This window comes from Salvelinus namaycush, chromosome 25, assembly GCF_016432855.1.
Source record: "Salvelinus namaycush isolate Seneca chromosome 25, SaNama_1.0, whole genome shotgun sequence".
NCBI classification, from domain to species: domain Eukaryota; kingdom Metazoa; phylum Chordata; class Actinopteri; order Salmoniformes; family Salmonidae; genus Salvelinus; species Salvelinus namaycush.
In genome coordinates, this window is record NC_052331.1 from 262443 (window position 1) to 276804 (window position 14362).

The 14362-nt window shown below is 40.8% G+C and overlaps 2 protein-coding genes across 5 annotated transcripts in view; one reads left to right on the plus strand and one right to left on the minus strand.

The window, feature by feature from the left end:
- Nucleotides 1-1936: 1936 nt before the first annotated feature.
- LOC120020090 (Krueppel-like factor 2) lies at nucleotides 1937-4264 on the plus strand. 2 transcript variants are annotated; one of them, XM_038963530.1, is made up of 3 exons: nucleotides 1937-2132; nucleotides 2238-3228; nucleotides 3390-4264. In XM_038963530.1, the coding sequence occupies exons 1-3, from the start codon at nucleotides 2064-2066 to the stop codon at nucleotides 3563-3565; spliced, it is 1236 nt and encodes a 411-aa protein (XP_038819458.1). In that variant the 5' UTR covers nucleotides 1937-2063; the 3' UTR covers nucleotides 3566-4264. The 2 variants fall into 2 exon arrangements, with proteins under 2 accessions (XP_038819458.1, XP_038819459.1); XM_038963531.1 differs by having other exon boundaries at nucleotides 1937-2046.
- A 3186-nt stretch (nucleotides 4265-7450) lies between these two features.
- Nucleotides 7451-14362, minus strand: part of LOC120020349 (epidermal growth factor receptor substrate 15-like) — a 50639-nt gene continuing 43727 nt past the window's right edge. For 2 of the 3 annotated variants that reach the window (XM_038963942.1, XM_038963940.1), the window contains exon 6: nucleotides 7451-9644. The gene's annotated coding sequence lies outside the window, so the exon portion shown is untranslated. Of the gene's footprint in view, nucleotides 9645-10144; nucleotides 10162-14362 lie in introns of all 3 variants that reach the window. The other variant, XM_038963941.1, reaches the window with a different exon arrangement.

Sequence of the window (14362 nt, forward strand, 5' to 3'; positions counted from 1 at the left end):
CCCATGATGGTTGCACCAGTCCATCATTGGAGGATTATGTCTTCGCTGCCTGTCAGGACTAGGTTAGGCTTGAGTTCCAGTCGACGATATCACCTGGAAAACTTTGCATGAAAAGTGGACTAAATGTTCCGTCAAGCTGTTGCAGCTTTCCAGTATTTGATTATGTTATTTGTCTTTTTATATTTGATTTATTGTCATTTTCTATCTCATTATGCAAAGATCAAAATTGTTATTTCTTATTTAATGTTTGTTAACAAACTTAACTTTCTGTGATGTTTTTGTGTTATTGTGTGAATATTTGTGTATTATCTTAATTTTTTAACATTACAAAATGTTTCTTTATACTCAAATTTTGCTTTCTGTGGCACACACTACTGGTCAACATGAGCTACCAAAATGATTCTGAAGTGTGCCAGGCTTTGTAGTCCCAAGATAGAAGGGGGGGGAGAGAATTTCGGCAGGCAAGAATATGGCCTTGCCGAACCCCCCCCCCCACTCTTCTAATTTCCTCAATTTTGGGGCTAGAGTCAAATACTTTCTGTGGCACACATCAGAGTCAAATACTGTCTATAGAACAAACTTCACGTCAGGATAGGCAACCAAATTAATAATTCATGTATATGTGTGTTATATTAAACATGAAAGAGGGAGTTAAATGTAGGCAAGCAATAAACATTTCAGAACAACTACTAGTCGAATAAGACATGGGAGGGGTGACTAATTTTGGCAAAGAGATGTATTTATAGACTAATACACTTGAAACAAATAGCCAAACCAAAACTGCAGACATTACTAGTGCCTCCCCCGTAATCAAACCGACATAAAAAAATGAAATGAAACGCAGCCTAACGTGATCAGAAATCTCAACTAGCAAGCAAGTCGCAGCAATGAAGAATTGAGTCTGGCAGGGGGAGCTTTTCGGCACAACACCGGCTGCGTCATCATTGTGGAGGGAGGTTCCCCAGAGCTTTATAGGCTCACCTGAAAGGCAGAGTGGGGAGATAGACAGACAGCAACACAATTAAACCCAACCAAATCATGAGAAAACAAAAAGATAATTATTTCCAATGTGTCAAGTAATTAACAAAAAACAGAGCAAACTAGAATGCTATTTGGCCCTAAACAGAGAGTACACAGTTGCAGAATACCTGACCACTGTGACTGACCCAAACTTAAGGAAAGCTTTAACTATGTACAGACTCAGTGAGCATACTCTTGCTATTGAGAAAGGCCGCCGTGGGCAGTCCTGGCTCTCAAGAGAAGACAGGCTATGTGCATACTGCCCACAAAATGAGGTGGAAACTGAGCTGCACTTCCTAACCTCCTGTCAAATGTATGACCATATTAGAGACACATATTTCCCTCAGATTACACAGATCCACAAAGAATTCGAAAACAAACCCGATTTTGATAAACTCCCATATCTACTGGGTGAAATACCACAGTGTGCCATCACAGCAGCAAGATTTGTGACCTGTTGCCACAAGAAAAGGGCAACCAGTGAAGAACAAACAACATTGTAAATACAACCCATATTTATGTTTATTTATTTTCCCTTTTGTACTTTTAACTTTTTTCACATCATTATAACACTGTATATATACATAATATGACATTTGTAATGTCTTTATTATTTTGGAACTTCTGTGAGTGTAATGTCTGCTGTCCATTTTTATTGTTTATTTCACGTTTGTATATTATCTACTTCACTTGCTTTGGCAAAGTTAACATATGTTTCTCATGCCAATAAAGTTCCTTGAATTGAATTGACAGAGCGCAATAACTTAGCTCATTGGAGGTCTGCTTTATATACCGGAGCTAAATTTACCATCATCCTGAACGTATTTCCTCGGCTGCGCACAATTGGTCCAGCTACTCGGCTATCATATTTATAAGCTTGGAGAACCTCCTACTACCATTCAAACTTGCTCATGATTTTGAAGCGCAACTTCGGAAGAGCAACGGTTAGATAGAACGCACTGATTCTGGTGCGAGGTGAGCGCAAAAGGGCACTCACTCACTGAATCAACTTTGACATAAAATAAGGTATCATCTTTTTTTAAATGTCTTTATCCGGGGTGGTTTTGCCATCCATCTCGACATTTGCAAACCAAACCAAAAGTTGTGAACATGTAAGTAAGCCTACAGACCTCTAAAACTTTTATGTTCGTAGCCTTCTGTTTGAGATTCAGCTGTGTGTTTTATGTCTAATGCCGTAAACCTCTTGGTTGTTGCAGAAGTGGAAAAGCGAGACGGACAAACCCATTTCTTCCAGCTGCTCCATGCTTGATATGGTACAGAACATGGACTGTCGCAGTATCGGGAGAAAGGACGACGGGGATCTTTGTAATTACTTAGATCTGGATTTTATTCTGGCCAACACCACTGGCTCAGACAGCATGACTACCGCTGCGCTGGGAGCAGGTTTAGCGGAGTATTACATGTCCTCGACGGATCATCCAGGCAACCTGTTCACCACCGAGAACCCCATGCCATCCTACCCGTCCAGTGAGCACAGCTCCCCGCCTCCCCCCTACAGCACCAACCTGATGGCGGAGCTTCTCAGGTACGAGGGGGAGAACAGCTACGTGGTCGGTATTACGCGCAACACCTCCAGCATCCAAGGAAGGTTGTATGTGAACTCTACGCCGTTTCCCAGACAGGACATTTTAGATAGCATCAAAGTGGAACCTTCCATGGACGGTTATGGACCTGTTATGGACATGGTTCCCCAGAGGTGTACGAAAATCAAGCAAGAGGGCAACGTGTTGTGCATGATGTCCTTCGACCAGCCGAGAGTAGCCATCTCCCCGCGGGCAGCCAGAAACATGACGCCACCGCTCAGCCCCAACGATCAGGGGAGCTCCGAGTGCCCCCAGCAGGACCCGATGTGTCACTCCATGAGATTCCCACATAACTACCACTCCTCAGCGGCGTACCCACACCACCCCCCCGGGGCGCCTCAAGCCACCCAAATGCAGATTGGACCATACCAAGGTGCTCACCAGTTCGGAGTGTACGAGGAGGAACTCAGCATGCAACCGAACACACAGAGGGTACTGCTGACGCCCCCGTCTTCTCCGCTGGAGCTGCTGGAGACCAAACCAAAGAGAGGTCGCCGCACCTGGCCAAGGAAGCGCACGGCGACGCACACATGCACATTCGCTGGGTGCGGAAAGACCTACACCAAGAGCTCGCATCTGAAGGCGCATCACAGAACGCACACTGGTAAGATAAATATCTTAGCTTTTTTTAGCACATTGTGCACCATAACATGTAACATTACACACCTTTACGCGCCACCGTATAATTTTACAGGGCCATATTCTTGGATAATAAATATAGGCCTACTCAAGAGAGCTTATGCTTCTTTTGTTCTGTCTCCTCAGGTGAAAAGCCATACAATTGCGGCTGGGAAGGCTGCGGCTGGAAATTCGCTCGCTCCGACGAACTGACCCGCCATTTCCGCAAACACACCGGTCACCGGCCCTTCCAGTGCCACCTGTGTGATCGCGCCTTCTCCCGGTCCGACCACCTCGCGCTTCACATGAAGAGACATATGTGATGTGATTGATGTACACGATGACTGATTGGGGGTTATTAAGGGGTGTCCTTCATGCCTATTTTGACTAGGCCTATCGGTCTTTTTATTTAAATATTTAAACATTCCATTTTGTTATACATAAATATATTGAAAAAATGTTATTATTTTGTAATAACGTAGCTGGTACTACCTTGGTTATATTTGTTATATTAAAGCTTTATAACGCTTGGTAGGGTGTTTGTTTTTGAGTAAACAGTCCCTATGTGGGGCTGGCCCTGTACTTATTTTCTTTCCTTTACAAAACTGGAGTGCTGTGATTGACACAAGTGCCTTTCTGTTACTCTGACTGTGTGCTATTGTAAACACTGTCTATGGCAAAACTACAAAGACACCAAAATAACAAAACAAGTTTACTTAGTCTGCTATGAAAGACAATGTTTTGATGTTTAAACTGCCTGAATGTTTTTTTGGAATGGCCCAAATTTCGTAACTTGCCTTTACACTCAACTGTGTTCTGTTTTCATGGAAATCTTACACTTTTGGATGAAATTGTATGGTTCGAGTGCAAACAGACTGGTCCAGCCCCTTTGTACATTACCAGGGCTAGATGTCCTGTGTATGATTAATTTTTACTGAAGTCTATATGCATTTTATACTGTAAATTGTGTATATATTATAAATATTTGAATACATTTCAATGTATTCTTTATTTGTATTACATCCTTGACTGACATCTCGATGTGTGCAATTATGCATTTAACCGCATAGCCACCAAAGACTCCTTTTTCTGAGAAAGTTGTTCACACAATATACTATAGCTTAGTGAACCACATCCACCCCATAATATGGGCTTTATATTTAGACTATAAATAGATGCTGAAGAACAGACCTAAGATCCTACAGACAACCTATTACACAGTTCATTAGACTATAAGCGTATACACAATGCTACTCTATATACCCCTTCCCAACCTCGAGACTTTGGTTCAATTGAAACAATGATATTTTCCAGCTGTTAGTCAGCCCAGGCCAGCTTCTTGTGGGTTAAGCCTATAAATACAAACATTACATTTACATAATTACAGAGAGAGTGGCTGGGCTGACATCTGGACAGGACATGACGGGGGGCACAGCACAACACAGCAGTCCCAAATGCCACTATATTTCCAACAAAGTATATTTATTTTTTATGGAATAGGGTGCCATTTGGGACGCATTTGTTTCTGATGGGTAAATTATACATGGACATCAAAAGGGTCTTACAATGAACTAATACTGAAATTATACACATGGGGCAGGTTTCCTGGACTGAGATTAAGCCTCCTGCACTAAAACACACTTTCAATGGAGCTTCTCCATTAAGCATGGTGCTTAACTCAGAACTAGGCTTAATCTGTTCCTGGGAAACTGGTGCATGGAGTAGTAGATCACAGTTTAAAACATTCTTGGCGGATAAAGATAATATATCATGAGTGTACTTCCATTTATGAAAAATTTGACATTGACAGAGTTTTCTGACGTGAACTTAACTGTGGACTTTACTAAAAGAAGCCAAAGACTATCACCACCAAAGACAGAGGGAGGAAAATGAAAAGACTATAATACAGTTTATCACACTCATCGAGCTGAGGTCACACAAGTTTGACAGAAATACAGTTTGTTTCAGTTACTATAAATGTTAAATGAGCTCCAATAAAACCACACCTCCCATTATAAGTGGCACCACTCTGTCCCTGAATGAGACACTTTTTAATACAACCCACTATGCTGATTAATCAAAGAAATATGTATGGTACTGTACAGGACAGGTAGGAACAGGCAGCTGCACCTAGTACATCTCACTCAATACCTCTGCATTTACATTGTGTATATGTCTCATACACTGAATTTACATACAGTAGGTTGTTAAATTCAATGTTATTTTTTTTTCTTCTATTAAGTCCATTTTGGAGAGGATTTTACCATTTGCAGAAGAACAAGGCCCATCATAGTATTTTAGTTCAATCTACCAACAACTTGTTAGAATACATCAAGTAAAAATAAAAAAATAAAAGAGAAGTAAAAGTCAGGCTAAAAATAACTAATTGAGCAGTGAAATGCAAATCTAACGTTCTCATTTCATTTTTCTGTTCTTGTGAAAGTGACTTTTACGACAGAGAGAAAGAGAGAGACAGAGAGAGAATAGACCTAAGACTACCATTTCTTGGAATGTTATATGAATTGCATTTATACAAAGAGGATTACAATTATTTTGAGAAAAATCCCAAATTTTGAAGGAATATTTATAATCATACATTATTATATTTTGTTACAAATGAAATTAGCCATTTTGGTTGTGGATAAATAAGACATTGTAGCACATTTTATACATATTCATGTACATTATTTTTGCTTTCTTGTGACCAACACAATACACCTTCAGGCCAACACTGGAGAAAGGTGCTGCAGCAAATAGTTGAATATACAAACATTGTGGCTTTGTCCCAAATGGCACCCTATTCAATGCACTACTTTTAACCAGGGTGCATAGGGAATAGGGTGCCATTTGAGACATTATATAAGAGTTCCTTGAATAAACACACAAATAACCCTCATCGTCAATGAATACAAAAATACCATTTTACATGGACGCTTTATAAGGCATTAGAACCCCACATCCTCGCACTGAGTATGATCAAACTGATGCTTATTTATTTATTTTAAATTTTTATTTCACCTTTATTTAACCAGGTAGGCAAGTTGAGAACAAGTTCTCATTTACAATTGCGACCTGGCCAAGATAAAGCAAAGCAGTTCGACACATACAACAACACAGAGTTACACATGGAGTAAAACAAACATACAGTCAATAATACAGTAGAAAAATAAGTCTATATACAATGTGAGCAAGTGAGGTGAGATAAGGGAGGTGAAGGCAAAAAAAAGGCCATGGTGGCAAAGTAAATACAATATAGCAAGTAAAACACTGGAATGGTTGATTTGCAGTGGAAGAATGTGCAAAGTAGAGATAGAAATAATGGGATGCAAAGGAGTAAAATAAATAAATACAGTAGGGAAAGAGGTAGTTGTTTGGGCTAAATTATAGATGGGCTATGTACAGGTGCAGTAATCTGTGAGCTGCTCTGACAGCTGGTGCTTAAAGCTAGTGAGGGAGATAAGTGTTTCCAGTTACAGAGATTTTTGTAGTTCGTTCCAGTCATTGGCAGCAGAGAACTGGAAGGAAGAATTGGTTTTGGGGGTGACCAGAGAGATATACCTGCTGGAGCACGTGCTACAGGTGGGTGCTGCTATGGTGACCAGCGAGCTGAGATAAGGGGGGACTTTACCTAGCAGGGTCTTGTAGATGACCTGGAGCCAGTGGGTTTGGCGACGAGTATGAAGCGAGGGCCAGCCAACGAGAGCGTACAGGTCACAGTGGTGGGTAGTATATGGGGCTTTGCTGACAAAACAGATGGCACTGTGATAGACTGCATCCAATTTATTGAGTAGGGTATTGGAGGCTATTTTGTAAATGACATCACCGAAGTCGAGGATTGGTAGGATGGTCAGTTTTACAAGGGTATGTTTGGCAGCATGAGTGAAGGATGCTTTGTTGCGGAATAGGAAGCCAATTATAGATGGAACTTTGGATTGGAGATGTTTGATGTGAGTCTGGAAGGAGAGTTTACAGTCTAACCAGACACCTAGGTATTTGTAGTTGTCCACATATTCTAAGTCAGAGCCGTCAAGAGTAGTGATGTTGGACAGGCGGGCAGGTGCAGGCAGCGATTGGTTGAAGAGCATGCATTTAGTTTTACTTGTATTTAAGAGCAATTGGAGGCCATTGAAGCTCGCCTGGAGGGTTGTTAACACAGTGTCCAAAGAAGGGCCAGAAGTATACAGAATAGTGTCGTCTGCGTAGAGGTGGATCAGAGACTCACCAGCAGCAAGAGCGACATCATTGATGTATACAGAGAAGAGAGTCGGTACAAGAATTGAACCCTGTGGCCCTCACTCATAGAGTGAGTGTTGCAAGGCAGGATTATGAGTGTTGCAAGGCAGGATTAATCGAACTGTGACCAGTGTCAAATTCAATACTGCACAAATTAGCTAAATGTTTTGCAACGGAAAACAAAATTGATCGTTTCTTATTGGGTAAGCCTCCCTGTTTCAGTCTGTTTTCTTCTGTTTGGTGCCTACTCAATACAATCCAGCTGCAAATGTAAGGCTATTGCATGGTAAAGCAAAGTGAAGGGAAGACATGAACGTTGTATGTGGTGTCGGTCTGCAAAGAACTACACCATGATGATGTAACAGATATCCATATGAATTTGATGGTTTGGGAAGACTCATTTCCCTTCATACAACATTAAAGAAAAAAAAGAAAACGGATGCCATCGCTATTTGCTGGTCAGCTATTCTTCTGGTAGTTTGATGACACTTTGCCATGATATTGATAATAATACAAATGTTGCATTCCTTCAATTAAAAAATATATAATTAAAAGTAATTACAGGTTAAAGCTATGCTGTACTAATAAACTTGCATAGCTTAAATAAGAGTATACTGTAGGAAAACCAAAACAGTCCTAATGCCCTACTAGTTGAATACATCCTCCACAACAGATGAACCAAATAAACACTTCACTCAGCCTACTAAAGGCATAAGAGTTTAGCATGAAGAAATCAAAAAGGAAATCCAAATCACTCTAAATGTTCTTGAAGCTCTGGTGAAAGGCCGCCACCCTTATCCTTCAAGTCAGATGAGGTGGGTTTTGACCTTGTCATTTTTCTGGTCCAATAAAAGGATGTACGGCAATGAAGTAGAAAACACCAAGATTAACAAATAAACAAAATGTTTCATTCCATAATCTAAAAGGTGGTCATTTTTTCACCAAAACCAGATTTGCACCAGAAATAAGGAACCCAAACACGCTTGCTGACAAAGAGTAGGGTACGTTTATACTTTCAATATTAATGTTCTTAAGCACTTAAAGGGTATATGATATAGTTTATAATACAGTTATAACAGTGCATTTACAGATACTTCATAAACCACAGATGCACGATTTTCCCCGATTTAAATAATACAAATTAAATTAAAATGTTACAATTTTAGATTTTTCCTCACAACAAACCGAAGCAAAGTCCAGCATCCTGTCTCCCCATCTAAGAACTATGGGGTCTACTAGTCAGAATGACCACTGGCCGTAGCCAAGTCAGAGTTCAAACACTCTGGATTTAGGCTGTAGTCAGGGTTAAGTCAAGCTTAAGTCGGGCTGAAGTGGAGATCCGCTGTAGTTGATTATAGTTGCGATGTAGCTGACTAGAGTTCCATTGAGGCTGATAATGACAAAGGGGTTGAAGAAAGAGAGGATTTGGTAGGTTACGGTCTTCATATAGTCTGGCTTCAGTGGAGCTGGATTGGTAGAGGGGCTGCAGTCCCATCAGTAAATCCTAGAGCTGTGGTGAGAGCGAGGCTGCTTTCTTGCTGTAGTGTTCAGGGTCTTGAGAAGCTGAATCTGTAGGTAGATGGGCTGCCATCTGAACATCACAGAGCTGTAGTGGGAGGCTGTTGTCAGGGTGAAGTTGTAGTTGTTGTTGGGCTGTAGGAAGGGTTGTAATTGGGCTGTACAAGCGTTGACGTCTGGCTGTAGTGAGGGCTGTAGATGCACTGTTTTCAGGTTGTTGTCAGATAGTAGTATTTGGGTTGTAGAGGAACTGTTCCTAGTCTAGCGGGGGTTGTAGTCCAGCTGTATGTGGGTTGTATGTTGCTAGTTTGTAGCATTGTTTTGGCTTGTAACATGATTGTGGTCAGGCTGTGAGTTTTATGAGTGTCTATCAGGGTTGTTGTTGTGAGTGTGTTAAAGGGATTTTAGTTTTTAGTCAGGTAGTAGGCGGGTAAGCCTTGGTAAGGAAAATGGCTAGTTCCAGGACCTCCTGTTATGTGTTGTGTTGTTGTTGTGAGTCTGTGACAGGGTTTTTAGTTTTCAGCCTTGCTGTGAGTGATGGCCAGTTCCAGGTCCTCCTGTTCTTGTAGATGGAGTCTCCTCAACCTCTCATGTTCCTCCCGCTTGCTCTCACCTCTTAGCCCACGACAGCTGCTCCGACTCACTTCAAAACTACAGGAGGGTAGGGAAAGACGTCAGGCAATAGATACAATGGCAGAGATGCACGGCAACAGCACATATACCTAAAGCATGCATGTCAATTTGGAGACAATAGTGAGGGATAACAACATGAAATTAAATTATAGTGGTTGAATTGCGAAGATGAGTCAATATAATCAAAATTTAGTTAACAGTGGTCATGACTTCCAACTGTAATAAAAACAGTTTCTTGGTGATTCATTTAATTGATGGGTGATTGATAAATACTGAATTCTTCAAATCAATGAGAGAAATTTGAATGAAACATTTTTGAAAAAGCAATGCGTTGATTGCTGGTGTTACCAACTGTAATGTGTCTCCATTTTGTATATTTTGTGTAGAACCACCTGATTCGGGATGTCAATAGGACCGTGCTCACCCATTAGATTGTGCTCATCTATTCAAATTGTGGATAGTTTTTTTGCATGCAAAGAATTCAACTTGTCCACCACACCCTTCTATAGTAATCTTACCTTGACATTTTCAAGTCCTGGGTGAAAAATGTATTACAAAACAATGCTAGACATAAAATGTACAAATCATGCACATGCCCCCAGCACATTAACACACACGCCTACACAATGTGCCCCCACACACGTTGGCAATAGGTAAACAGCATCACCAATGGTAGTACAATGAAACAGCAACAAACACAAAATAAAATGCAAAGCCACCATGCAGCAGCAGATCTACCAGAGAGCATGAAGACAAAATACAGACATTCAGACATATCTACATCTCCTTAATGGCAAAGAAAGTCACACAATGTTATTATAGTCAATTAAAACTGAAACTAACAAAAATAATCATGAAAGGTGTTCGCCTTAGCAATCTCACTAGAATAAAGACCTCCATCCTTGCGATTATTGAAAGAGATCGTGATACCTCACATCTCAAAATAGGGCTACTTAATGTTAGATCCCTCACTTCAAAGGCAGTTATAGTCAATTAACTAATCACTGATCATAATCTTGATGTGATTGGCCTGACTGAAACATGGCTTAAAACTTCTTAGGGATAGGGGGCGACATTTTCACTTTTGGATGAATTGGTGCCCAAATTAAACGGCCTCGTACTCTGTCCTAGATCATATGATATGCATATTATCATTACTATTGGATAGAAAACACTCTGAAGTTTCTAAAACTGTTTGAATTATATCTGTGAGTAAAACAGAACTCATATGGCAGGCAAACTTCCAAATAGGAAGTGAAAATTCTGAAATGGGTCGCTGTGAAAGGCATCGCCTATTCAATTGCCTTATATTTATGGATCTGTATGCACTTCATACGCCTTCCACTAGATGTCAACAGGCAGTAGAACGTGGAATGAAGCATATAGCTTCATGTGGGACCGGATGAGAGCCTTTGGAGTGACAGTTCAGGCAGATTGCCAGTTCGTGGCCACGCACAGAGGGCATGTGATGTCATTGTCTGCACTGCGTTAGATAGACATGAAGAAATGCTCCGTTTGGGACGTTATTGGATATATATGAGAAAAACATCCTGAAGATTGATTCTCAACTGAGTTTGACCAGTTTATTCTATTTGTAATATCACTTTTTGAAGTTTTCGTTCATTAGCGTAAAGTTCGACGGACACGTGAACTACACATGCTAGCCAAAGTTGCTAATTTGACAGAAGTAATGGACATTATAAAACAAAAAAATGATTTATTGTGGAACTAGGATTCCTGGCACTGCATTCTGATAAAAGATCATCAAAGGTAAGGGAATATTTATGATGTAATTTCGTATTGCTGTTGACTCCAACATGGCGGAGAATGGCTGAGCGCTGTCTCAGATTATTGCATGCTGTGCTTTTTACTAAAGTTATTTTTTAAATCTAACACAGCAGTTGCATTAAGAACCAGTGTATCTTTAATTATATGTTAAACATGTATCTTTCATCAAAGTTTATGATGAGTATTTCTGTATTTCACGTTGCTATCTGTAATTACTTTCGCGATTTTGGAGCCATTTCTGAACATGGCGCCAATGTAAAACCACGATTTGTGGCTATAAATATGCACATAATCGAACAAAACATAAATGTATTGTATAACATGATGTCATATGACTGTCATCTGATGAAGTTGTTCAAAGGTTAGTGATTCATTTTATCTCTATTTGTGGGTTTTGTGAAAGCTATCTTTTCTGTGAAAAAATGGCGGTGTGTTTTTGGATATTGTGGTGAGCTAACATAAATATATGTTGTGTTTTCGCTGTAAAACATTTTAAAAATCGGACATGTTGGCTGGATTCACAAGATGTTAATCTTTCATTTGCTGTATTGGACTTGTGATTTCATGAAATTATATTATATTATATTCCCTGTGGCGCTAGGCTATGCTATGCTAGTCAGCGTTTCTGATGAGAATGATCCCGGATCCGGGATGGGTAGTCCAGAAAGGTTACGCCTGATGAATTTACTGTGTTAAATAAGGCCTCACCTCCTGGTTACACTAGTGATCATATCCCCTGCGCATCCCGCAAAGGCGGAGGTGTTGCTAACATTTACGATAGCAAATTTCAATTTACAAACAAAAAAAAAAACTGACGTTTTCGTCTTTTGATCTTCTAGTCATGAAATCTATGCAGCCTACTCAATCACTTTTTATAGCTACTGTTTTACAGGCCTCCTGGGCCATATACAGTGGGGAGAACAAGTATTTGAGACACTGACGATTTTGCAGGTTTTCCTACTTACAAAGCATGTAGAGGTCTGTAATTTTTATCATAGGTACACTTCAACTGTGAGAGACGGAATCTAAAACAAAAATCCAGAAAATCACATTGTATGTGACAAGACGCAAGCCTCCTAATTGTCCCTAGAATTTCTAAGCAAACAGCTGGAGGCAGGGCTTTCTCCTATAGAGCTCAATTTTAATGTAATGGTCTGCCTACCCACGTGAGAGACGCAGACTCTGTGTCAACCTTCAAGTCTTTATTGAAGACTCATCTCTTCAGTAGGTCTTATGATTGAGTGTAGTCTGGCCCAGGAGTGTGAAGGTGAACGGAAAGGCACTGGGGCAGCGAACCGCTCTTGCTGTCTCTGCCTGGCCAGTTCCCCTCTCTCCACTGGGATTCTCTGCCTCTAACCCTATTACAGGGGCTGAGTCACTGGCTTACTGGTGCTCTTCCATGCCGTCCCTAGGAGGGGTGCGTCACTTGAGTGGGTTGAGTCACTGACGTGGTCTTCCTGTCTGGGCTAGCGCCCCCCCCTTGGGTTGTGCCGTGGCGGGATCTTTGTGGGTCTCAGCCTCCAGTATTTATGCTGCAGTAGTTTATGTGTTGGTGGGCTAGGGTCAGTCTGTTATATCTTGAGTACTTCTCCTGTCTTATCCGGTGTCCTGTGTGAATTTAAGTATGCTCTCTAATTCCTTCTTTCTTTCTTTCTCTCTCAGAGGACCTGAGCCCTAGGACCATGCCTCAGGACTACCTGGCATGATGACTCCTTGTTGTCCCCAGTCCACCTTGCCGTGCTGCTGCTCCAGTTTCAACTGTTCTGCCTGCGGCTATGGAACCCTGACCTGTTCACTGTGATTACTATTATTTGACCATGCTGGTCATTTATGAACATTTGAACATCTTGGCCATGTTCTGATATAATCTCCACCCGGCACAGCCAGAAGAAGACTGGCCACCCCTCATAGCCTGGTTCCTCTCTAGGTTTCTTCCTAGGTTTTGGCCTTTCTAGGGAGTTTTTCCTAGCCACCGTGCTTCTACACCTGCATTGCTTGCTGTTTGGGGTTTTAGGCTGGGTTTCTGTACAGCACTTTGATATATCAGCTGATGTAAGAAGGGCTATATAAATACATTTGATTTGATTTGAAAAAATCATCAAATAAAATAATAAAAAACTTCTTAAGGCTAGGGGGCACTATTTTCACGTCCGGATGAAAAGTGTGCCCAAAGTAAACTGCCTGCTACTCAGGCCCAGAAGCTAGGATATGCATATAATTGGTAGATTTGGATAGAAAACACTAAGGTTTCTAAAACTGTTAAAATTATGTCTGTGAGTATAACAGAACTTATTTGGCAAGCGAAACCCCGAGGACAAACCATCCAGGATTTGTTTTTTTGAGGTCACTCTCTTTTCAATGGGGTTTCTATGGGAATCTAGAATTCTAAGGCAGTTGCTTGCAGTTCCTATCGCTTCCACTAGATGTCAAGTCTTTAGAAATTGGTTGATCTTTTTCCTTTGAGAAATGACGAAGCAGCCCTGTTCAGAACGAGGGTCGAGTGAAGTGTAATGTTTGTTAGAGGCGCGTGACCTGAAAGCACGCTCCACTTTGTTTTCCTCCGGTATTGAACACAGTTTATTCCGTCTTAAATTGTATCGATTATTTACGTTTAAAAATACCTAAAGTTGGATTAGGAAAGTTGTTTGAAATGTTTGGATCAAGTTTACAGGTAACTAATTAGATAATGTGTAGTCATGTTGCGCGAGTTGGAAATGGCGTATTTTCTGAATCATACGCGCCAAATAAATGGACATTTCGGATACATAAACGACAGAATTTATCGAACAAAAGGACCATTTGTGATGTTTAATGGACATATTGGAGTGCCAACAGAAGAAGATCTTCAAAGGTAAGGCATGAATTATATGTTATTTCTGACTTTTGTGTTGTGCCTGGCGGGTTGAATCATGATTTTCATGTGTATGTTTGATGGGGTGCTGTCCTCA